This window comes from Scomber japonicus, chromosome 17 (genome assembly GCF_027409825.1).
Source record: "Scomber japonicus isolate fScoJap1 chromosome 17, fScoJap1.pri, whole genome shotgun sequence".
NCBI classification, from domain to species: domain Eukaryota; kingdom Metazoa; phylum Chordata; class Actinopteri; order Scombriformes; family Scombridae; genus Scomber; species Scomber japonicus.
In genome coordinates, this window is record NC_070594.1 from 20801611 (window position 1) to 20829254 (window position 27644).

The window sequence follows — 27644 nt, forward strand, 5'->3', positions numbered from 1 at the left end:
GCTTGTATTCATAAATAATGAATAATAATGAATATTCATAGATAAGAAAAAAGACTCGGCCACAGACTCCCCCAAGAATAGGAGTAAAATTTAAAAATCTAAATAAATAATTAACGTGTCCCTCCTCCTCTGCCCACAGTGTCTCCTCCTCTCCTGCAGACTCCAGCTCATGTCAGCTCAGATTAGTCTCTGCTTTGTGTATCTTTTCATTCCTGACCCTGTCATCCCTCACCTGTCCACTAGTTGACCCTGTTGGGTTTCCTTTACTCTGTTTTTGTATCAGTCATGCTGTCACAACTTTTCATATCACTCTTCAATTACAACAGCATATATTTACGTCATTTTCACAAAAACAAATAAAATAAATATTCAATCCAATTTTATTTGTATAGCAGCTTTCATGCAGTTTAGTGCAATTCAGTGCTTTACAGATGACTGACAAGCTGATAATTTGACCAAATAAATGTAAACAATACACAAATGAAAAAAGGAGGAATAACAAATTAGACAATGCATTTCCTATGGAACATGTGAATGCTGAAGCTAACCATGAAACATTGCTGAAAATGCAGTAGACTTGTTCAGCATCCCCATCTGTACAACTTTACTGAATTTGGATACCACTGAATATTTAGAGATATGGCACATACTCTGTCCTAAGGCATGCATGGAGTTTAGTTTGATTGTTTCATCAGGTTTCATTGAAAAATATAATTTAGTATCATCTGCATAACGATTAAAGTTTATGGAGTGTTTGCTATTGCCTAAAGGAAGCATAAAAAGTAAATAGTATTGGTCCAAGCACTGAACCTTGTGGAACTCCATGTCTAACATTTGCATGCATTGAGGATTCATCATTAACATGCACATAAGTGAATAATGCAGTTCCTTTAATGCCAATTAAATGCTTTTACATAAACCTCTCCACTCAATCATTTGTTTAGCTTTTTGTTGCTTCAGTATGATGTATGGACTTCACGGTGCAGAATAATGTATGTACAGAGTTTGACACTCGAGGGCTGTTTTCACATTCATCTGCTGAAAGTGGAGAGTTTCTCTGTGCTCAATGAAAGTCTGTGTTTAAAGCGTGGATCTGTGAGCATGATTTGTGACAGCTTGTTTGGAAGCTAATCATGACCCAGTACACTATGTACACAAGTTGATATGAGAGTGGACTTTTCAGTGAAGAAGGAAACCACTTTTGTCCAGTAAAAAAGTAAAACTTTTGGAATGAACAATATTTTCATATTCATTAATTCTTGATTTTTTAATGAGGGAGAAGAAATAATTAGATTTTAAGGGTTTTAATGAGGTAATTATACTTTTTTATGAGGAAAAACACATTAGACTCATATTATTATTCCAATAATAAGTATCTTTTATATATCTTACCACATGCCTAGAGGGGATATTTAAATCATTTTTGAACTTTGAAATAGAGTTTTTTACCTTAGTGAGACGTGTGTATTATAATTTCCCCACCACTAGATGACTAAACTATGACACAACCAAATTACAGAGTCCAGTGCACAGAGTATTTTGTTAAACTGGGATACACGTAATACTTTTCCCCTAATATGCTGTCAAATCCCAGACAGGAGAGAGAGAGAGAGAAAGGGACGGATGGTTGGGTGGGTGGAGGGGGAGGATTCCTGCAGTGGGAGGGAGGGGTGGTGCTGAATGAACAGCTCCTCGGCTCATAAAGTAATCAGAGAGCTCCTCTGCTCCGTCAGAGCAGCACAGCCATGAGCCAGCCCAGCTCCCCGTCCTCCAGACCCGCGCTGACACTCCGCCTGTCGCCCTGACAAGCACCATACCAACATGAAGAGGCAAAACGTGAGGACCCTCGCCCTCATCATCTGTACCTTCACCTACTTGATAGTCGGCGCTGCGATTTTTGACGCGCTGGAGTCTCAGGAGGAGACGACTCAGCGGATGGAGATGCACCTGAGGAAATTGGAGCTGCTGAGAACCTTCAACTTGTCCACGGAGAACTTTGACGAGCTGGAGATGGTGGTGCTGCAGCTGAAGCCGCACAAAGCTGGGGTGCAATGGAAATTCGCCGGCTCGTTTTACTTCGCCATCACTGTGATCACCACCATAGGTAAGAGAGCATTACTGAGATCATCTCTGGGAACTTTGATTTTTATTCTGTCGGCGAGAAAAGTTGAAATGATGGATTATATGGTGGCTTCTGTTAAATGTGAGGCAAGATCAATGGCTGTAAACTGCTATGAGATGAATGGTAGGTTAGAGTAACCAAAGAATGCTTTTATGAAAACTACCACACCAAAGGGCTCCATCAACTCAGTTTAACATAATCAGCGATTACAATACACTTAAGAGCATTGCAGCGATACCACAGATTTAAGAAATTCCATAACATACCATGTTTATAAACTCAATATTCAGTACAACAGGTGTGACATAAATTCACTGCAACTATATAGAATATACAGTGATAAAGTACTCAGATCTACTTACTTACACAAATGTCAGTCAAGTAAAAGTATTTTAGTATTAGCAAAATTGACATGTCAAAAGCAAAAAATGCTCATAATGGTGAAAATAGTCTCTGTTATCATTAGACTACATGTTAGGTATTTAGTCACTGCAGAAGACATATAAAACATGCTTTTAGGAACCTCATACTATAGGATTACTACAGTAAGTAATGAAAAGGTATGAATAGTGATACCACACATAGAAAAAGTATAAAGTCAGTTTTAAGTACAGGTGTACCATGAATCCCCTGCAATACCATATTAAGTATATGATCATAACACTATAGAAAATCACACCTTAAAAACTTTTTCTTAATACACTCAATATATACAGGATTGTTATATGATTATTATAATGATAGTAAAGAAGGTCCAAAATACCACAAATGAGGTGAGCCTTCATAATAAGCTCAGCAGTCCCTGTAGGAGTACAAGATTTTCATGGCAGCATGAAGTGCTTTTGGTGTCTGGAGACACCATCACTGCCATCTAATGTGTGTGCGTCACTTCACACAAATTGAGTAGAGAGGAGACCTCTTTGGACCTGAACACAGAGAAAGTGGTCCTGCCAACAGGTTGTCATCTGAGTCCTTTTATATTGCAGCATTTTTACTGAATTGCAGCACTGAAATTGGTCGCCTCAAAGTCAAATGCAGCAGCCAGAAAGGGACTCTTAAGGACAAGTGTCTCTGCTGCTTCTAACTGAAAGTTGTCATTAGAGGGGACGCTCCGGGAATCTTAAGTTATGAGGCAGTCATTTTCCTTCCCTTGTGCTCTCTTAGTCATTATTGCTGCTCCAAGAGCCCCTACGAGCTGCTGGCTTTTTGTACTTTCATTGCCTTAAACAGAACTGCAGTTCTTTGCATAACACTTTGCTCACAACTACTAGTACTCAAAGCATAGAGTTTGTTAAATTAATGTGACATAGAAAATGAAGCCAAAAATAAAATAATGTGTGTAATTTTGTCTCATAATATGTAACTTTCAGGCTGTTGTCAAATCAACCACACATCTGCTTTCATTTAATCTCAGAGAAGGTTCACATGCCCCATCCTTCACTCTACGCATCTTCTTTTCATCCCTTATCACTAAGTCCTATCTGCGGCCTCCCGCCTGTATTTAGTGTCCGGGGTAGTTGTCAGTAGTGACCTGTGACTTGTAACCCTATCAGATGAAGGCGACTAATTGCACACCAACCCAACCCGGGTGTCTGTAACTGCATTCTGTAATTGTGAGCCCCACGGCTGCTACAAACACAGTGATTGGCGTTTCAGCCTGCCATTAAGTATTAATGACAACACCAGACCCTCACTGTTCCATTGGCCTCCTGGCGCACGACATTAACACTGTAGATACTGTACACACAATATCACATGACCATGACTTACAGTATACAGAGCTACATCTACATTTTATATAAATGAAATCTGAGATAAAGTTGTGATTTATTTAGGTTTTACTGATGATAACAGATAGATTGAAATTACTTCTGTCACCAACCAATTTTTAAAAATAGACATCCTTGTATTTTCTGTCACATTCTTTGAAATTATAATTAAATCCAAAAGCCACTTTAGAAATTAGGCCTCAGGACTTTCAGACCCAACACAGAATACCTCCAGATATGCTAAAATTGGTGTGAAAACACAGTGTTATCAATATGAGTTTGTATAGAAGCATAAAAGAGTAATGAGATTCATATTGTACTGTATATAAAACATAGAGCAGGCTGTTGATTATATGAAAACAAATATCCTTGAGAGCAATGATGAATAAATATTCACATTTCTGAACTGCACAAATGTCGGTGGAAACAGTCGATACATGACGAGATCTGCCTCTGCGATCTCTACTAATAATTTAACATCAGTGAAGAAGGGAGGAGACGCTGCAATCAGTAATCAGTCATCACTTTCCAGAGGGGGGGGGGGGGGGGGGGGAGCTGGAGGGCACGGTGTCCATTTACCCACAAAGATGAAGCGATGCGAGAAACACCACAAGGAGAAAATAAATGAGCCTGAAGCGAGAAAAGCACTCTCAAGATGGCACGAGATTGGGGCAGCTCCTTGCATGCTTTGGGAACCTGGTGTGATGAAAGTCTGGGGCTCAAGGGGCTCGCCTCGTGGGTACAATGATAGTCATCTTCCCTCTGCCTTCATCCTACAGCCTCCCATCTCCAGGGGCTGAACATCTAGTCATTGCTATGTCAGTGTATGTGACCATACAGCATACACTGACCGCCTGGCTGTAGTTCAAGGTCACCAAGACCATGTTGAGGACAAACACACAACATGAAAACAGCGTCTTAAGGCTCATATCCTCTGTGTGTTATCTGATGGGCTGTATAGAATCTGGTAACGATAGGAACATGTGAAGCAGTTGTGTTGTTCTTCTCAAGAAGCTGGCTTGTGTTTTCTTCATTGTAGTATCCCAAGCAATTACATCCATATTACACAATTTTCACCAAGTACTCCAAATTAATGATGTGACAACACTGTGGTTTGGCGTGATTAGGTTTGAGGAAAGATGATTAAAAAAAAGACATGCACATCCCAGTAACTAATAGGATGGGTGGATGATCAAAATATACTTGGCAGAGTTTAAAAAAGAGAGAGATCCACAAATCAAATAGCTCCTGTTATATAATAACAGTTCCAATGTAGCTCCTATGTTTTTTATGATGTTTTATGGAAGCGTATCTGAACCTTTATTCAAATGGCAAATGCATTCTGCCAATGGTAAATATTGTGCAATATGTAATTCAAATGCAAATTGACAATGCTATCCTCAATACAGTTTTAATTATCTCAATGAAAATGATTGAAAATGTAATTGATTAAATTCCATATTGCCATGGTATTCTTGCACCTTTATTCAAATGGAAATGCATTCTGCTAAATGGCAATTCAATGTGCAATTTGGTCATGCCATTTGAAAATGTATATAGCATTTGACAATTCAATACGCAAAGTTGCAATGTAATCCTCACTTTGGCTTTTTTTGGCAATAGCATTTTGCCATACGCTTTATCTGCACCAAAATTCAATTGATAATGTAAACTGTCAGTTGTCAAGGCGGGGCTTCCTTAATGATGTCCCTTCCATGACTTCTCAGCTGTGTTGAGGTATTGAGTAATACAGTTAGACAGATACCCATGTAACCAATCAGGGACCTAGAATAGGGAGCTAGATAAATAAAGGACATGTTTGAGTACAAATAAGTTGTATTGGCCAGCACTTATTTGACAATGAATATATTATTAATAGATTATTTACCGTATTTTGACAGTATTTTTCTGTGTCAGATTGTCACTGTTTAAACATTACTCTTTGTCATAATGTGTAGTGTTGTGGGGGCAGTGATGTAGTTCTAAATATGTTTGTAGCCTAGAGGAAAAATAACAAGAAACATTAATAAATATGTTTGGCTATTTTCATGGCAAGCCCAGGGTAATCAGTTGTTTTAGGTCAGCCCAAAACAAAATGTTACCTGGATGCTGACGTAATTTACTAATACGTGAGGAAAGCAGTGAAAATTGTCACCTTCTCTGGCTCGTAATGATAGACTGAAGTGAATTTGTGTTGACAGGTTTTAGGAGCATAGAGTCAGTACATCCCCTTCTGCTTGGGTGCTTGAAAAGCTTCCGTCTCCACATATGGTGGAGGGTGGACGTGTTGTGTTTTGTCTTGGAAAAATGCACAGCCACAGGACTAGATGTTACATTATTTCTGATAGTGCTGCAGAGTTCAGAAATGTAAGTTTTTAGAAGTCTGGTGGTCTTATCAATGTGTGCCAGTCCACAACGGCATTTAAGCATGTATATGACACTGGCAGTAGAACGTGAAATTACATGTTGTATTTTCTTCCTGTGTGAGGCTGGTTGAACAAGTTAGTTTTTTGGGTGAAATGGCGCTGATGGCAATGGCTACATGGGTAATTTTGAGAAGGGACTAAGCTGAGAAAATATAAGGCTGATACAGGGGGAAGATCTCACCAGCATGTTAGGCAGATTAGGGGATGTCTTATAAACCACTCGAGGGGGTTTGGAAAAGCACTTCTTAAGTAATGGATCCATCTCAACAATATGCTAATGTTCTTTGACTCTCTCACTCTCTGTGTCCTTGGATTCAGATGAATACTGAATCACAGAATGATCCTAAAACCTGAACTGTTCTGGATACATAGGCCTACACTGGACACTTTTGTCCCAAAAGGCTTTAATTAGGACTTTGCATTAGACCATCTTCATAAATACATATATTAAAATGTTTTCTCTGTGTAAAATAATAGATATATTTTTTTATAAATTGACAGAGGTGTCTCTAATGAATATACATTATGGCTATCTATCGAGTCCTTTATTGGAATACTAACCATTGGAGGTACATGTAGAATATATTTGTTTTCTGTACATTTTTTTCGTTTTTTGTTTTTTACAAAAAATGAATATACAGCACATGTACATACAATCAGTATATGTAGCCTGTTTATAAATTTCTGATTATCAGAAGCAGTCTGAGGAAGACTCTTGAGCTCAAAAGGTCACGCAGCAGAAAATGAAAGTACAGTAAATTGGAGTTATTTGGTGTGCGGATCTCAATCTTTTTCAGTCATATGTGTAGAAAGATCATGGTTTGGGTTAACATGATTATGTTGTTAAGGACAGAATATGTGTGGGATATAGTTACTTCATCAAGTAAGGTGACCTTCGTCTATAGCTACAATAATAACCACAGGGTTTAGGTTATGGGACAAGCATAGTCGAGTTTTTAAAAAAACTTCTGAACTGTGCACTGCTCTGGCTCGTAATCACTACAGCAGCTAGATGGCATCTGACTCTCAAATTCAACTATGTGTGGTTTTTGGGCGACTGGCATAACAATCTATTGTATTGTTTTTCTTGGGAGGACAGTCTTACTTTTCCACAGCTCACATTTCACATCTGATGCCAGCATTCATTGCCAGAGCAGAAAGTGTAGTGCGTTCATATACTGGAAGCTGGAAAGTAAGGGTGGAGGTCGGAGAGGTGGATGGTCACGTTGCATTCCTGACTCAAATGTGGGAGATTAAAGTTTGTGTCCTGTCACAGATTTGCAATTCACTTTCACTTCTTTATGAAATGATCTTTATCTAAACCAAGTATTCCAGTTGCCTAACCATCCCTTAAAATACACCTCATTTATAACCACAATCTTTCTCTAACTATAGTCCCACCGTAGTTGTAATGTTTCTCACAGAAAGCAAAAATTTAAATAATGTTGGCAATGAAAGGTTTTGCAGAACTGTCTTGTATCAACGTTCTTGTCTGGTGATTTTTTTTCACTCATGCTGACATCACTGTCTCTGTGTATTACAGTACTTTTACACCAGCCAACTTAAAGGGTTGGTTCACCAAAATTATACACAAAACAGTATATTTTCTAAATTTCTTCCATATTCCATCTCTAGCCTGCAGTGGAGGCTAATGATAAGATAAATCTTTATGTCATTGCACAATACCAAGTACAATAGTACAACGAAATAGACTACTGTCCCCTCCAGTGCAAACAGGCAAGTTCAATCAATCACATATAAATTAAAATAAATAGAAAAGTAGCAGTGCATAAAAGTGCAATTGAAATGAGTCATGTCAGATGTTTGCATTTAGTATTGTTATTGCCCTGATAAAAAAAAACACTCTCTCGGTCTGTTTGTACAGAGATATGTAGCGCTCAAATAACTGAATCAAATGACATTCAAAGGATTCAAGAGCAGCATCCAGCACCACCTTGAAATTACTTTGTACTTGTGAAAAATCTATAGTGTAACACCCCAAACAATTCACCCACATTGAGGTAGTTTGGAATCCGAAATCTTAGATGACTCAAAAATTGAAACCAAAACTGTCTGCATGTTTAGATACCATCACACATAAGTGACAAAAAGTCTTTTGGTCTTTTTAATGAACTGACGTTTTAACCACTTGCCATTTTTGTTTTTTCATCATATCTAACAACCTAATCCTAACCTTGGGGGGAAAGCATTTTGACTTCTAACTGTTTGTCTATTATCTAATGTCTGAAGTCATTAACCTTCCTCTTTGTGATCCATTCAAGCTCATAAACAAAACTTTAAAGTCACCATGTGTTTGTGGTTAGAAAAACATTCCTTCAAAAAGAACATGCTTCGCTTAGATTTTTATTATTGTGAATCACCTCCTGTTAAATTGTTTTCGTTCAAAGATCATTTGGCTGTTTGCCTCTTGTTGATTCAGCAGACGTGAGCTCAGCGCTCTGCTGTGACGCTGCGCTCATTGTGTGTTGACTGTGAATCTGTAATCTGCTGAAAGAGAGGAACCGAATAATCCCAAAAGATGGCGTCCCATCTGGTTTAAAGCCTGGGACTGGTGGGGAAAATCTGCTGCTTGGTTTGCGAGTAAAACTCTTCCATCACATTAAAAGTGGCTCAGAGCGGACAGCTGAAGCCCCTCCAGCTCTGGTTTAGTTGCTCCGTCACCAGTTGTTGGTGTACTGGGCAGCTACGAAGTGTGGAAGCACATTAGTATATGAATGTGAAGCAGGCTGTCACTGAAAATGAGGAGACATGCTCGGCAAATCCTCTCTGGATCACTGAGTCTAATGCTTCTATATGTGGACCAATGATGAATAAAATACCTCATCTTTTTTTTTCCTATTTTCATCACTGACACTATGCTTTGATTTGGCGGCTGGCGTGAATCCATTTTCAGCAGTTACATAATTAGAGGGCACACCTTGAATTATTAATGGTAATTACTTTCATTAGTATCATCATTATTATTCAGTCAGCTTAAGAAGTGAGTGCAGTAAGTGGTTGAGTGTACAAAGAATACATCACCAACTATTCCACACAGACACCTATCATCATCGGACAGAGAGATGGATATCTCAGAGGAGAGTTGGGTGAATGTGGGCATTGAATAGATAAAAAAGTGACAATACAAATAAATACAAATCAATAGCTAACTTCGTGATTTCGTGACATCAATAGGGAGGTGGTAGTAACATTATTTTCTGGATGGAGGAATGAGGTGAAAGTGCTTTTGAGTTTGCTGATAAAGGAAGAAAGTTTCAAGAGTCTTCAAGATAAAATGTATAGAAGCATTCATTTCAACACTTTTGTTAGGTTTTCTGTCAACGTTAATGAGGAAATGTTTATAATCAATGTATTATTATAATTTTTTTAATTGAATGTATGAAAATATGACTCTTTTTTCCACCAAAATATCAGATTTTGCAGTACAATCTGCTGTTATTAACTACGGCAACATTGAACTTTTTATGGTTATGCTTGGTTGTGGTTACATTGCATTTCAACACAATGTAATTGGGACAACAGTTAAGTGGTATATAAACAGAATTTCTTGAATTGTTATGGTGCTCCGTGACGAAGTCAAAGGCTTTGGGTTCATTTTCTTTTCCTGTGAAACTTCTAAAATATATTAGTATACTATGAACATAGAATACATTTTTTGTTCATTAACATATACCACCAAAATATGTGATTTTGCAGTAACATTTCTGTTGGTTGAAACTAGAACAAAATCTTTTTCCTCTAAGCAAAATCACTATCTTTCTTTCTGAGTGCTATGGTTGCATAAACCTAACTGCACACAACACCCAGGATGTGATGTGAATCTTAGTCCCTAGTATCACAGTCCTGCATCTTATGTGCCATCCATCCACCCCGATCTCCTCTTCTCTGTGACTTCAGTGCAGTATATTACATAGAATACAGGCAGCAAATATGATTACCAATGCAATGTAATTAAGGAAACAACTCAGTTTAATATATACGTATTTGTACATGTTTATAAACCTAATTTCTTAATAGTGTGGCTCTTGGGATGGCAGTGTGAGAGTGAAATCTCTCCCAATCCGGTATGTAAAATTACTCAAAAATTGGAAAAAATCTCAAATGAGTGGTTTATAATCAAACCCAGGCACTTTAGTTCACACTTTATTGGATTGAGGGTGAATTGATCTTGGCCCTGCTGCTGATCTGCTGCTGTGTGATTTTGGAGGTTTGGAGGTGACTGTGGCTCTGACTCTGACAGGACAACCAAACTAATTCCACAGCTGAAAAGCAAACAGAAGTGTTGGGTAGAAGTGTTGGTGTGTTGTTATCAGACAACTAGCAGGATGTACACCATTATAAAAACACAGTACACCAGAACTGACATCACGCTAGCTAGTCAGTTTAACAGTTGCACAACAGGCGAGCTTCCTAGCAGGACATTAAAAATACTGTAGATTTCACAAATATGCTACCAAGTATCAAATCTGTTAGCGAAGTGATGAGTAGGCGATGTGACGATGCTCAGACATTTGTGCCACTGCTTTCTGCTTTCATAGCATTTACTGTTAAAAACAAACAGCGTGGGCTCCTGAGGTGAACCGTTTAGATAGTTTGCTCCCCTGTGAGCTTGTTTTTACCCTAAATCCTTGAAGCTGGAGGTCATTGAAGATGCAGTAAGAGGTGCCATGTCAGTGTTGTTATCCTGCAAGCAGACTGCGATACTAACACTACTGTCTCTGTAAGGCAGAATTGTGAGGACATTTTAAGTGTCTACTATCGTCACATCATACAACCCCACCCTGGTGCTTGCATAAAAGCTCCTCAAAACAGAGTAAGTTAGCTTGCGTAACTCAGTATTATGCTCTTCTCATTCTCACTCATGATGGGGACACACTGTGCTGTACAGTAATATGACATTTTGTAGAGCCGTAGGCTGCTTGTAAATAGGTTTCAAGGTCCCAAAGGTCATAGGACAAACTTCACATGACACAAGTATGCATGTGAGCAATTTGTTAATTAAGAAAGAGCAATGGCCTCAGCGTCTTTGAGTCAGTGCTGCCACTGGGCTGTCACTGAAAACTTAAAGAGCTGATAGGATGACTAAGCTCTCTTTGTTTGATATGGCCAGCGCGTGTCACTAAGGTTACACAAACCTCAAAACAAAGACGACAAGTGTGCAGCTGAATAGGACACACTGGTTCAGGTTGCAGACAGGGTCATTGAGAGAGTTATACACAAAAAAGCTGCAAAATCATCACATAAAGGCATCTCTATGGGTTGTCCTGTAGGTCTTAAGAAGTCATTTAAAGCAGCTCTGAGCAACCTGATATGAAAAGAAGGCCTGGATAACCCAGTACAGTCACTGCACACAACATGGTTATGTTTACAGACTAGTGTGATCTTTTTATGCCAAACAATACAGAAGGGATTAATGAGGTAAGAGTGTTGATAAGTAGCTTCTCTCTGGATAGAGCACTCACCCACTGTTTCAGACAGTTCTGGTTCCCAACCTTTTTTGGTTTGTGACTGTTAAAAACAATCAACTCATGACCTTTCATCAAAGGTTACATATTTCTTTGAATTGTGAGCAATTCAAGTAAAGCTCTTTTTTTTTAACTTCTCAGATTCCAGATTTGAATTATTTTTAGAGGCTAGAGGAGACAAAATGATAGAGTATCCCAGAGAAAAGCTCAAATGTTTCTGTGGAGCAGAAAATAGCTTTTTTCTTTCCTAACTTGTTAATCATATTGTAACTCTTCAGGTTTGTGTTAGTGTTTGCAGTTGATGAGCCCTGTTCACATGCTGACATTATGCTGCATTATACTGTAGCAAGTAATCAGCATTAACAAGAGAGCGAGACATTTGAAGTTGCAGCAGCACAAACACAGGATGGTTTAGGAGTGCCAGACCTGTTTAGAGGACAGAGGAAACAGAGTAGATATTTCTGGCACAACTTCACCTATTTCTAAGGTGCATGGAGAAGGGAAATAATCTGAAGGTCAAAACTCCAGCAACACTTGTAGTATAAAGAACTTAATGAGACCTTCATCATCTTTGGCTGGAGAAACAGACATTAAATCCTGGCATAAGCACCTGTCTTCTTGTTTTGAAGTGGGAAATGTTTTATGTTTTTACATTTTTAATGGAGAAGATAATGATTGATGTTTTGAGCTGTTAATTAGGATGACTAAAATGTTCATACTGTGCTAATCGTGTGTGATTACCTGAGACTCTACATGCTGTATAGCAACGCTATTAAGTGCTGATTGTGCAACAGATTACATTTACTAGCACATAGAAAAATGTGATGCATGTGTAGTTCCAGACATAATTTGGAAAAAAAAGCTTTTTAAAAAACCCACCTGCATTTGGATAACTTCTTACTCCAATTGTTTTCTTTTATAGTTTTATTACCCTATGTGTGAACATTTCCTGAAATTAATGTTGTATCTCTTGGCATTGTAGTTGTATGTGCAGCTGTGAGGCACCTTGTAACTCTGGTTTTAAATGATGTTACAGAACTGGCAAATAAAGATGAAGTTAGTCGAGGTTTTTTAGGGAAAAACTTTTATCTGCTGCTGTTTATCTGCTGTTTATGTTTTCTACTTTGATGAAATGGGTAAGATAATAAAGCCTAAAAAACTACACTGATACAGTTCTAATGATTTGCACTCTGTTCATCTGTTTGATGAAGTCATTACTTTTTCTGCATTTACCAAGTGAATGTGAATGAGCTATTAATGAAGGCAGCAGCACTCCAGTAAATGTGGATTTTATTAGCTTCATATTTTTGTAATCATAATTATTGTAGTAGAATTACTGAATAGGATAAATGTGAAAGAGTAATGAGGGAAAGTAATATACAGCAACACATCCATAACTATTAATATTTAGACACAAAGCAAACAAACCCTTGTGTGTCAAAGAAGTGTTTAATGGATTTTGCATGTAGTTTCCAGCACATGTAACATTCACTTACAGCGCAGAGCTGTAGGTACAAACTGGGTCCACAGAGAGACAAACAATGAGACCTCTGCAGCTATTACTGGCAGAGGGAGCTTGTTGGTGTTCTGGATCTGGAGGAGTAACGTCTGAGAAAGTTGATAGAAGTGACTCTCATTGCTGCTGCTGCTCCGTTCACATGACCAGCCAATGTTTACCTATTGTACGTCTGCTTTATGCTCCGCTGCCTCAATGGAAAGTTGAGTGCTTGCCTGACTCACTAAACAAAATATGACTCTGTATTTATTAGACTTCATAATCCGGCGAGGGAATGATTGGAGTTTAACCAAATAAAATAGTACACAGTAGTGAGATCTGAATCTCTCACTTGAAGTTTCCTACTGATTCTATTCCAGGATATAAATATACACTGTGTCACGTGTAAAGTCAGAGCTATACTGCATGTGGCAAACTGGCTCCTGTGAGTTTTATTTGAACAGAAATTAGAACTCTGAATGAAAGAATGCCTATTATCTAATGTCCTGTAACACTGAATTATGTGCCTCACCACAACCCAAGGCTTTTAGCAAGGGTTGGACATAACTGCTCAATTAATGGTATAATCTTTCCAGTAGAAATTTTAGATTGACTGAGACGTGTCTAAGCTTTCCAGGAACAAAATATGCCAACACAATAAGTATATAACCAAAATATCCTAACTCAGTTTATGAGATTGTCGCCAAATCTGATGAATGTTTATATCACTTGGATACTTGGAGTCATCACATCTTTTTTATGTAGGTTAATACTGAATGCTGGACTGTTTTCTAAGTAGTTAAAAGGTGTATATTTGGATGCGTGATATGGGGTTTCTCTCACCGATCAGTTACAAAGATCAACATTGCCCACTGACTGAGTCACTAAGGAAAATGAGATATGTAATGTGAACCTCTGTGCAGAGGAGACTGACTGCATTTAAAAATGTCACAGAGCTGTCTCTTCAACATTGCTCAGTCACTGTGTTTCTCCTCTTGTGACCTGAAAAGGAAAGGTATTGGGAACTTGTAAGTGTGTAGACCGTTGGGATATGAGTCCAGAAACAATGCTAGTAATGAGGCTGTGACCATTGGCTCACTGAGTGCTTACAGGAAAAGGATTTGTAGAAAACTTTTGATAATGCCACAATTACAAAGGAAATATTTTGTACATAAATGATTGGGTATTATTGGAAATACATAGTGGATACCGTGTAGGCACAAGGAAAGAAGTGCAGGGAAGAAGGTGATGACATATTTGTGTAAAGAAGCATTCTAGAAATAAATGACACCTTAACTCTACATTTTAAATTAAAATATTACAATAGCTAGCCAATGTCATTAAAAGGATCTTAAATTGGATCCTCAAATTTAGAGCTGCAACAGTCCAACTATTTTGATGATCAATTAATTGTGTTGAGTCTTTTTCTTTTTTTTAAATCCAAAAATCTTCTTGTTCCAGCTTCTAAAATGTGAATAGTTTCTTTAGTCCTCTATGATAGTAACCTGAATGTCTTTGGGTTGTAGACTGTTGGTTGGGACAGAAGATATTTGAAGTTGCACAATGGGGTTAGGGAAATGGTGACTGATATTTCTCACCATTGTTGACATTTAAAGACTGAACACCTAATCCATTAATTGAAAAAATAATGCAAACAGTAATCAATAATGGAAATAATTGTTAGTTTGTAGCCCTGCTGAAATGACATCACTGTTTTCCACTATTTGTTATTATTTTAAAGACACACATTTTATTACAACAATCAGCTACAGCTATAGTATAAAGAACACCTTTCTTCCCAGACTCAACTATATTGTTTAATAATAATATCTTTTTAAACACTATTACTGTACCCTGTAATTATTATATAGATACTTCATTATTAAGAAATAGATTTTTATTGTATTTTCTTAAACACAAGGTTGCTACTCACTAACATTTTGTCTTCTTCCCTCGTACTAACATTTTTCTCCCAGAACACGAACTAAATCTACTAAATGATTCATACATACTGTAAATATATTGTAATTTGCAGGCAGTTAATGTACTCTAAGTTAACCTTTCATACGGGTCACTAATCAAACACTTGTCACATTCAATAAGCCCTCCCAGAGATTCTCTCCAAAATTGTCATGCAGTTGTTTGTCCACACTGCTGCGGTTACAGGCTATGAGAGCATTACTCTAAAAACTCCCTGTTAGCCATTTCCCATGCACTGCCTGAGAGAACTTGCATTGTATTAAGCAAATTATGCAGAAATGTGTGAGAAGCCATTCACAAAAGCGTTCACAGATTTTCCTCAACAATGCTTAAGAGACACGATATTACAGCTCACACTGAGCCGCTAATTGTTTGTGTTTAGTTTTTCCGAGAAAATGTCTGAATGCTGATGGGAAATTTGCACTGAGGAGCTCATTATGTGTTCAGTGACATGCACTGTATGTGTTGTGTATGTATTTGAACTCTTTCAGCTACAGCTACTGTATAGTCCCACAATAATGTATACAGTGTAATCCCAAAGGACACAAACATGCGCTTCAAAGCAGCAAAGTCCAAGAATACCTGAAAAACAACTGCATGGGGAATTATTTAAAAAAACAAAAAAAAGATGGATACATTTTCCTGCGTTTGGGGCCTAAAAACAACATGAAACTCCCCTCTGCTGCTATAAAAAGCACACACACAGATAGTCACACGACCACAGCAGTGAAATTCTCCCTGAGGAACACACAGTGTCATGAAATGCAGCTCCCTGACACACACATTTTTTCAGTTGGGGGGTGAGGGTGGGGGGGTTATACCAGCCAGCTGAGTGTTGATTATGTGCCCAAAGCACTGAGCTGTCTCTGCAACGCCCTAGAGATGGTGAGGCCTCAGTTGCCTTAGCTTTTTCTGCCTCAGTACATACAAGTGCCAAAAGAAAAAAAAACTTTCCACATCAAGCATAGTAGACTCCTCAGCAGTGTGGAAAGCGTCTAAACACTGAGGTGAGAGGTGAGAAGCTAATACTCTGTGTTTATGGTTCAGTGAAAAAAAATGGAGAGCTCTCATTGCCATCCTTATCATAACAACCTGAAGTGATTTTCTCACAACTCACTAGCTTCTGACGGCTCCAACCTTCTCCGAATCTAGAGAGGGGGACTGTGTTGAATGCTTTGGTAACTGCGGTGTTGCATTAGCTTTACGCTACTCCAACTGGCTCAGAGCACTGGAATGATTCGGTCCGACAGCGCCAAGCGGTTGTAGTTCGCCTGGCTCGTACACTGTCTTTCTTCCAGGGGAATTTGTTTTCCAATTTGTTTTCAGCATCTGCTTAATCTCTCAACAAGCCAACCTGGATGAAGTGGACTGTCACACACTGAGGCCTAATGATAATAACAATAACAGTGATAGGTGAGTTGTGTTTACCCCCGAGGGCTGCGATCAGAGTGCAAGCTTATGAGTACACATTTAATATCCATATAAAAAAAAGAAGCAAGCACCCTGTGACAACCTTGGACTAAAACAACAAGCTGCTAAACTATTTTTTCCGGAGTAATCCTAATATCACAGCTGTCGGAGGTGATGTGCCAGCTCCCCATCCACTATGTTGGATGTGTGGTAGTGGAAAATTATGTATTTATTGTTCAAGGCAATTAATAACGGTTGGTACTGAAACAATCTGTTTGGCCAAAATTAGATTCCAGGTTTTTCCAGTTGTGTTTCACCAATATTGAAACTGGATGCCATGTTAAAGGGGTCATGCTTTTTATAATTTTATGTTATTTTTATACTGTAATTATGTTCGGAATCTTTGTCAAGTTAAGCTAAAATATGTTGGATGTATTTGAGAAGAAGTGACATCCTATATACTATAGTTTGTTTACATCCAGTGTTAGAGGCAGCTTCCAGGAGCTAACCATTCAGAACAGAGTGGGCTCATGGGTAAGGGGTCCTTAAAGGGACAGGAGCTTAAAGGGACTGATTCAGACAGAGGCTGAATTCAGGGGCTGCATAAATAAGATAAATAAGGAAAGGTAGAGCCCCAGAATCTAAATATAGACCTGGAAATTTGCACAATATGTCCCCTTTAACTACTGCAGTCACCAAGTATTGAGTTTGTTGTGCTTTATACAACCTTAAAACCTTTCAGAAAAATGATCCATAATCCCTAGAGATTGTGTCCATATTGGATGATTCTGCCCCTCACGATTACATCCAACGCCAACATTTAGTAATTATACAGGAAGTTGTGTCGTGCGTCCTTGCTTGTAAGCCAGAAAGTATGTGGGCTCTCAGGCTGAAAACAACCTTGTGGTAAAATTGCAAGAGGCTGGTTTGGTGAGGGTAGCAGCAAGATGATGCAATATACCAGGAAAGTTCATTTGAGTATTGATCTAAACTAATGCACAATGCAGTTTACAGTATCACATCATGAGGAATGATTTCACTGCTCTGGAAAGTTACTATCGTGGCAATTACTTTACTTTTTGTCAAGAGCACAAGGTAAACAGTAGGAATACACCGTTCAAATGAGTTACAAAGTAATCTGCCAGGAATATGTGCTTATGTGCTTTGATTGGCCACCTCCGAACCTTGCCTCATGACATTGCATCTCTTAACTGTGAAAGATGAAATGGGTTGCCATGAACAGATATTGTAGAAATGAGAATTTTAAAACCCTTGGATGCTTTGGGTTTAATCTGAGCTCTTGAAGAATTGTCCAATATCAACATACTTGTCTTGCACAGACTCTTCCAGCCAATTTATTACTGAACAACGACGTACTGTTCTTACAATATTTGGCTAATGGGTATACTGACTATTTCCATTCCCATCAGCACTGTGAAGAATGTCCTCTTGGGTAAAAGAAAGTTGACACATCTCTGCCCAGCATGGTTCATCATGTCTATTCCAGTGGGGTTAATGGATGCAAACTAAAAATAGGACTTCTAACTGTGAAAAGTGGGTATATGATATGTTTTTCTATCTAATTTTATTAAATTCAATTGATAGAGCCTGGGACTGATCCTAATGTATGTATTGGTACACTACACTAATAAGGCACATCCTCTTTCAGCACTTGGGAGTGATTCAAATACAAAGCAGGAAGTGTTTGATGTGTGGTTACTGAGCACCGTGTCACCCATCAGCGAAAACACAAGATTTGATCTACTTAAGTATAACAATGAAAATATGCTGATTTCCAGGCAATGTAATTCTGTGTAGGCTTCATGTAGCTGGCAGAAGCTTGTGTCAAAACTTTTCTGTTGTCGACACTCCAACTGCACACTGCATGATAATTGCTGTGGGTGATCCTTTCCATGTCAGCTTCTACTGAATCAATGGGGCAGTCTGACTATTGGGGCTCCAAATGAAGATTAGGCTAGAACATAAACTTGAGTCAAATTACATTTGCATGTCCTTATTATAGTGTTTTTTGCCTCTGTAGATGCAAGAGTGGTAATATCAGTAAGTGTTTAAACAAAAACTATTATACACAGTTTCCTGACACAATGTACTGTTCAAGATTCATGATAATAAATAAAACTTTAAACAAGCTGCTTGTTACATAAGGTAATACAAAGTAAAATATATTTTAAAAAATGATGATGGTGCTGCTGCCATAAACCTCATCCACTTAGTTTTCCAAGTAGGTTAAAACAAATGCTACGGATGGATTTGCAGGTACTGTGTGACCCAGGTCTGGTAAGGTGAACCTGCAGATTGAGCGGAGGTGGAGCTGATGCTCTGCTCCCTGTCTGTCTGCTCCTGCCATATGGGCAGCCCGAGGCAGTGGTTACCCCGACAAGGTGACAATGTGACCTGACACATAGATAAAACTGGGTGGTCATTCAGTAATAGCTTGGACAAACTTATAACGCTTGACACATGTCGATTAGGAATACGTCCACATGTACTGCGTGTGTTTTGTAATCATGGTGCCAGCTGATGAAATGCAGCGAACAGGACTGCAAGGTCACTCTCTACCTGGTATGGAGATTAAAACTGTGATCACACCATAAGCATCAGACATTACATTTACCTTTAATCATTATAACACTCCTCTTAAAGAATGCACAAGGTTTCATGGAAATACATCAAAAGCACAGAAAATCAATGTTTTATCAGTATTTTGCACTTTAGAAAGAGAGTGGTGGCTATTTTTTAATCTTGCATCTGACATGTTTGATTTTTTAAAAATATTTCACAAACAAAAATATCTAATGAAGCAACATTAATTCAATTTTAATGCAAAGAGGTTTGCGTTTTCATTCAGATAAAAAAATAAAGTAATCAGGACATAAACAAGAAAATAGCATTTTGTTTATTATAAAGGAGGATCAGGAGCAGTAGACAGTACAGTTTGGGGCTCATATAACACCTTAATAAGATCCATTACTTGATTTAATTGCATCTGGTCATTAAGCCAGGTGCCAGCATTAGTCTCATGCATCACATGACGTGACATACGATAGCTGTACAATGTGGCAGCCAGCCCAGTCAGACAACTCAGCCAGGGCGCTGATGGGCACTCATGTCTCCATTACAAAGCCATTGTCAAAGGCCCACACACTTTTGTCTGTCTGAGTGTGTCGATGTGTGTGTGCTGCAAAGCACTAATTCCCTAATTTGGGTGTGTGTTTGTGTGTGTACCTGCATCAAATTGCTATTTGAAATCATTTTTCCACGTGTTGTTTAATTGGATCGACAGTTGTGACTATTTCAATGACAGTTTAATGTAGGCCTGTTTTTATGTTGCAGCTCTAACAACATTTGACTTAACTCAGTTTGACTCAACTTTTGTAAACTCAATGTTAAAACAAAAGCTAAAATAATCATTTCAGTTGATGCATACTTGGAGACTGTGGAGCTCATAGATGAATTTCTTTAAATTTTGGAGAACTATTGCACTTTAAATACATCTTAAATGTACTAACTGTTACCACTGCAACTTGTGACCTGACTTAGACCTAGATAGGTTAGTAGAGTAAGTCTACAGGAGTAATATGACTCAAAATGAACACTGATGTTGCTCTGTATTTGTTAGTTATGTAATTAAGTCAATGTTAGTTAACATGTTTCCCATATAACCTTTATAAGGATATATATTATACTGTATTATTTAAAAAATAGAAAATAAAGTCAATTAATTCCTTTTTATTTTACACTTGCAACAAAAAGGGTTTTGTAAAGGAAAATACAAAACTATTATTACTACCTTACTGTATGAACTATCTTGTTCTCTGAGTAATGTAATAGAAACCTAGATTTATTTAAAGATCATTAGTAGAAGTTGTGAAAGTTTCTTGCATATCCTGACTTTGAAAAACATTAATGGTTCCTGAAACATAACCTGCATTAACATTAATGCATAACCTACAATATGTACAGAAGGTAATATTTATTTTGCATTTTTAGGTAAAGACTCAATTAAAATTCTTTGTGCAACCAGGCACTATTGTTTATCATCATCTCTCTGTGTTCCTCTCTTTTCTCATCTCATTTAATCTGGGGTTTTTCCATATTGTCTTCCTTTCCTCTGTGTAAACTGATCTGTGTGTGTTATGTGCCAGGCTACAGTGCCTCCCCCTCGCCAACACTCATCAGTTTAGGACAGCATCTGCTCCCTGGGAGCAGCTGAACGAGCTGAATAGGGGCCAGAGCATGTACGCATATATCAGCGGAATCAGGTGACTGAGGCAGGTGACTGTGCTGCAAAGAAAGAGCAAATACATCACTGTGAATTAGAGACTGAGGGACAGAGAAATAGAGGGAGAGGAGGGTGGAAAGAGTCAGAACTGAAAAGAAAATAAATATGAGAGTGAGGGGAAAAGAAATAGTCAGAGGAACAAGATTGCGAGACGAGCAGCAGCTATTTTTAAAAAGAGCATTCAGCTGAATAAAACATTAACCGGCTGCAGCCCAAATTACCAGAAATAACAAGGCAGGCGTGAAATAACCATGTCAAATTATAGTAGGCTTGTCACATGTTTTGTATTTTAATGACACCAAGATGGCTTTTTTAAACATGCAATTTCTCATGTGCTGGACCACAGAGACCCACTCCAATGAGCCAGGATTAACAACCATAAAATGTTGTTATGTTCTACAATCTCAGATTCCTTTTCACCTGTCACATGCGGCAAACACAAAACACTGTTTGGAGCACAAAAATTCATCGTCTCCTGATTCACACTTGGCCCAGTTCCTAGCCTAGATGTAAGTGTGTCTCGGCTCTTTATATATTCCACAGAAAATGATCCTTGTCATCCTCAGCGTCATCATCATCAGTGACATCTGTGACTAATTATGCATGCTGTAGTCTAGGCCAGTGCATCCCAACTGTTTTAGTCTGGTCTACAGTCACACCCCTGTCAGATGAACTGAAGTACCCCTGCCACTCATCTAAGATTCTTATTTGAATGGATTTTAAACTGGATGATATTAAACACTATCAATTACATGAAAGGATATATTGTTACAACACGTTTGAACTCTCATTGTTTATTTTATTAATCCATTATACTTCAATTGCTTCTATTCACTTTCAGCAAATTCCAACTGTTATCAACTACTATTTCAACTGTATAGATTCATTACTTTTAGCTAATACATCGATACGTTTATGTTAGCATCTATTTTTAAACAAACTATTTCAGTGGTTTGTCGCTTTTAAATCGCTATGTTAAAGGATAAGGCTGGCTATATACTTCTTATTGTCTATTGTAAATCTTTCACGCAGAGCCAAAGCAACAATGAACTCATCCTACTTACAAGTATTGTTGCGTATCCAAAACTTGGTATAGCTATTGTATTCCTCTGTGCGACAAACCTCCGCCTCCGTTGTTGTCCAAAAACTATCAATGGGCCACAGAACTGCACTGGGTGATATGTTGCTTCACCAGGAAGACTTTTGGGGAAAGACTTAACTTGTAGATTTCTCAAAGAACATCTGGACAAAGTCAAGATGTTGTGATATGTAACACAACAATTTAGCAAAGCTCTATAAACAGAACCACATTCTGGACCGTGTGCAGTGACGTCTGTCTTACACAGCTACTCTCTGGAGACTGAAAACCTTATCACTGTTAGTCATTGGAGACATTTCTCAACAAACTTCCATGACCAAACTTGGGGTAATAATGGTGACTCTTTGACTTGTTTTCATTTTTGGATTACAATGGAGGTCTACGGCACAGAGAAATAAGATATATCAGTCCATGACCAAACCTCAGACTTGGCAGCTGTAACCTTTGCCTTGTTTTATGCTGTTTCACTGTTTATTTAGCTGGTTAGCCTATTGAACTTGGGTTAGCCCTAACCCCTACAATGTTGCACAGCTATTACGGCTAGCAATGTTGGACAAGTGTTGTTGAGTACCAGCCAAGATAAACTGTATAAATGTCAAACTAAATAACATAAGCCAACTAAATAACGGCAGTAACTGGTTGGATTCTCGTAACTCGTGTTGTTGTTTTTTTGTGGTACTTGGAACTGTAGAGTTAGCTCAGCTAGCTTCTTTGTTACACATTAGCCTCTTTTGCTCTATAATACTCACCAGTATGTGTGCGTTGCTTCTGTAACTTAAATTAAATTTGTACTTGATAGACATGCCATAAAGGTAACAATACACATAAATTGCGGAAATTCCTTTGCTTGGCAATGTTGTGTAGCTTGGATTAGCACCTCCCAGCTAACTTGCTTATTTAGACCATAAAGCTGTAGTGGCCCGCTACAGTGTGCAAGTGTGTACATAGTCAAGCTGAGGCTAAATAAGTTCATTCTGTCCCACAGATACACTCAGCGTTACTGTAATACTAGTATTAATGACACTACTGTAGCTCCATTGCAGCTCCAGTATGAATATGAATTGTCAACAGCCCTCGGTCTCTGCTGTTGCGGTCAAATAATCTCATATAATCTCCACAACCAGTTCTGGAGTTGGGCGCTGCAAGCAGCAGCTCATTTGCATAAACACAGAAACAGGACATGGAGAAAACGACTGAAACAGAGAGGAATAGAAGCATGCTAGAATCCATCATCTCAATGGTATTTTCAGCCAAAGAACGTTGAAGACGTGAGACCTATATTAACTTGTTGAAAAGGCGTATAAATGTGACCTTTAGAGGCTCTCCTGCTAATGTCTTGGTGCCAGATACCAGAGGGTCAGAGATGTTTTGGTGGCACAAGGGGGACCTACACAAAATTAAGCAGGTGGTTTTATATAAGGCACCTTCATTGAACTGTTGTCATTACTCTGTATGTCCCTGCTTGTTTTGAGTTAACATGCTATCATTCTTGGCAATGATAGGCAGGTATGTTATGCACTTCTGCCAGCTGTTTACCACAGGGAAAAAGCATCCATTCCCAAAAGAAACTTCTAATTCCAGTATCATATTACACAACATGTTCTTTTTTTCGCCTCACTTTTTCTCTCTCTTTATGCCCACACAGCCACACTTTTAAAACCCAAATGAAGCACTTGAAACAGATACGTCTGTTATTTGAGTTGACCTCCTAAAAGCCTGGAAAGAAATCCCAACTCGGAGTTCCTACATTAGCAATGACTACAAATTAAAAGACTTCCTACCTATCTAAATTAAGCTTTAAAGCTTTAAACGTGTCTTGCCTCCTTTTAATTGAGCTTTTTAGAATTCACTGCAGTGCAGAACATGAGTTATGTATTCAAAAGCTGTGTTTCCCCTCAGACTTTTCATCTGCTTGCTTTATTGGCCTTCATCCCCCCTGTCCTCTTCTACCCTTTCCTCCTCCTCCTGCTCCCCTGTTGTGTACAGTATCTGTGTATGTGAACCCCACTTTAGTCCAGCTGTGTTGTGAGTTTTAAAACACATCCGAATCAACTGTGTATCAGGTACATAAATCACGTGATTTATTTAATTAGCTAACCCTCCCAGAGATCTCACACTCTGCTTGGAATGCCTCGCTTACTGACCTCATGGAAAACTGCAGCCTGCCAAGGTTTCCTCTCATATCCCCTAAAAAGGAACCTACGGAGTACGTTTGGAAATAGACCCTGATAGGGATTTTTTTCACAGGGAAAGCAAAACATAAGCTTTGGATGGCTGGACACACACAGGCACAAATTGGTGCTTTTGATGGGGGATTAAGTGCTTCTACAGATATTGTGTGTGAATGTTGTGGGTGTATTGCGTGATGATGAGAGGGTTTTAGAACAAGACAGGTAAATTCGTAGCACAGGCAGCCGTATCACAGCTCTCTGATCTTACCCCTGGTTGCTTTGGTCTCCAGGCTTGTGATGCTTCAGTGTTTGGGCCTCAGCTGTGAGCTGGATAAGAGCACATGCTCCCAGGCCCGATTTGGAGCCCACACAGGGGTAACCAAGTTAAAGTGAACCCAGACAGACGCTTTGCCAATGTGCTGTCTCCTCTGGCGTTACATCAGATTGCTTGTGATGAATACATCCCGTATCCCCACACGCTCTCTCCGTTTTTCTCTCTTGAACTGGCTGGGCAGGCGTTTTGTCCTCTGTCAGGGCATATAATGAATGTTTGATTAGAGAGATTATTCTTATCATTTTACAATCTACTATGAATCTATAAACTGACATAACTGTCATTATTACAAAGTATTAAAGAGAATAAAGTACATCCTTGCAAATATTTTGATCCATATTGAAAAGTCAATATAGAAAGGTAAAATGTCTGTTTAAAACTACCACCAGCAAAAGTAAATGTATTAATGTTTATATCAGTCATCAACCACTTTTTCAAAATACAAAATATACATGTTTATAATATCAGTAGTGGAGCTATACTTACTTTCTTACTAAGGCCTTTGTACTTATAAGGATAATAGGCAATTGATGAAAGTCCTCCTCTGGTGGACAGATGTATAAAGTATAAAGTAATATGAGTATTTCCAGTTAATGTTACTTTAATCAGTACATTTCAGAGGACTATAGTGTACATATTACTCCATATTACTCCACATTTATTCGACAATTAAAGTTACATCGCAGATTGATAATTTGCATACAAAATATGATGGACAACATATAAAGTAGTTACAATTAGTTTGCAACTAACTACTACATTAAGATGCTGCTTAAATATTAATGCATAAGTAATTGTAATACAATGTATTAATATATGTTATATATAAGATAACCCTCTGAATGGCTCTTATGTGGAATAAGTCGGCACCTACTGTAGCACTGAGGTTGCAGATTACATCCAACTGAATACCTCTCTCCTTCCAAGCATGAAGCAGAACCTACGGTGAATACGGAACTCACAAAAAACACAAAAGCCCCGTCTCTAGAGCCTAGTCCCTTCTGAGCTACTGTAGAAACATTGTGTGATTCAACCTAGGGTACAGAAATAGGCCTACACTGGATCAATAAATATCATTCTTAAATAACATAATTGATGTGAATTGAAGTGTTAGTACTTATTTTAAAAGACCACAATACTTTGTAAAATCATGAAAATAATTATTTTAAAAACCTCATAAATGATTTTAAAATATTGTAATTTTAATCCTGTAATATAACACAACTGTAGAATTGAAGAAAACACAATAACCAATAACCATAATTATTTTTTCACAAACATGTAAGCACACGAATGTGAATTGAGTGTGTGTAGATTCTGCTCTCATCTAAGAACAAGAACAAGCATAGAGTGGTCAATGTCACAATCTTCATGAAAATGGAATAAGAGGTTTTTCAGATGTTTCTTCTTGAGAACAGTTGGTGAAAGAGGCCCAATGTATTTTGTTGGCTAACACTCAAATGTAAATACAACTCCAAACCCCTTAAAGACCTTATATAAACATTTCTCTCACTTGCATCATGCAGTGGTAGTATCAAAAAGACCACTGAAAGCTTCTGTATTTATGTACTTTAATGATACTATTGAATTTTAGAGCGATGGCAGTATCATGTCCAGTATGTTGTTATTCACTTCAAGACAGTACTGCCCTTCTGAATAATACTGCAATGAAATCAAGTCACCAAAATAGCAGGAAAAATTTAGTTTCTCATCTATAGCTCATTGAAACTGAACGAAGCAACTGTGTTCCTTTTTTTCTCCAGAGACTTGATTATACTCATTGACTTTAAAAATTGATGTTTTTTCCAGTAACAAGTATTCCTAGAATTCATTGCTTTCGCACACATGGACATTACACAGCAGCTGTCAGCAAGACCTTATGGGTCAAAAGCCGGACGGAGTAATGGAGGGAGTTGGGAGGACCAGAGCTGTGTTTGAGTGCCTGAATAAACAATAACGGGGTCGTTCGGAGTTTGAGGTGTCTGTGACTGAGAATTAATGGGGGTCTGCAGGTCCATGTTTTGGACAGAGATGAGACGTAATGCGTGGGAAATACACTATCATGCTCAGCTTTTTCTCTAACATCTTTGGGTGTTATCTGTAGAAACGCTTGATGCCTACAAAGTGAACAAGAGTTACAGTTTGTCGGGTCATGTCATGATATCTTTGGCCAGGCACAGCTGGAGATGAAAGCGGGCTGTGGAGAATGAGCATGCTGGGAAGCGGAGTGGGCTGCTGCTCAAAGACAGCTTGTACCAAACGGATGACATGATCAGTGTTTATTTGCACAGTTGTACTGAACATTCCCCAATCTGCGCCGCATTATCAGGATGGCGTAAACGCAGACAAGAGTGACGTCACACTGGCATGGCTGCTCGGGCCACCTGTACGTTGAAGAACTAGGCTGGCCATATACGGATAAATATTGTGATTCTGTGTAACACCTCTGAGCATACTTCAGCATTTCTGGAGGAATTTGTTTACTGACCACTACAGTATCACACACTGGTAGTCAAATCCACTTAGAGGAGATGTAAATAGTTGCAAATTCCAGTTTTCACTTCAATGTTTTCATGAAAATGCTTTTGTGTGCACATTTAAAGATTTATGCTTTTATTTTAAATTCAGGATTTTATTTTTAATTGACAATGAGCAACAAATGACAATGAGTTGGCATCGCTTATTTCCAAATTGATTTAAATTTTTTCCTCTACATGCACACACATCAAGGAGCAATTTGGGGTTTAGCGCGTTACTCAAGGACATTTTAATGTGTGAAGATTAGGATTCATTGAATGATTTTATTTTTTCATGTTTGGCTATAGGGGGCAGCAAAACAAGCTGTAAACAAAACACTTACATATCAACACTTCATACAGTTATTTTGCATTAATTTGCAAATCAGTTTCTCTCCTCTTGATAAATTTTGAGTCCAGTGTTCACTCTCTGAGCAAGAGGTGCACATCAGGGGGAAAAGGTTGAGGAGTTGAGTGAGTGACCCCTTTTTGTTTTTTGTGTATTGGTTTTGTTGAGGTTTATTTCCGCAATC

The 27644-nt window shown here is 38.3% G+C and overlaps 1 protein-coding gene across 1 annotated transcript in view; it reads left to right on the forward strand.

Annotated features, from left to right (window-relative positions):
* Positions 1–1821: 1821 nt before the first annotated feature.
* The window catches only part of kcnk3a (potassium channel, subfamily K, member 3a), a 32295-nt gene continuing 6472 nt past the window's right edge, over positions 1822–27644 (forward strand). Inside the window, exon 1 of the mRNA XM_053337007.1 lies at positions 1822–2104. Within this exon, the coding sequence (XP_053192982.1) occupies positions 1822–2104 (283 nt within the window). The remainder of the gene's footprint in view (positions 2105–27644) is intronic.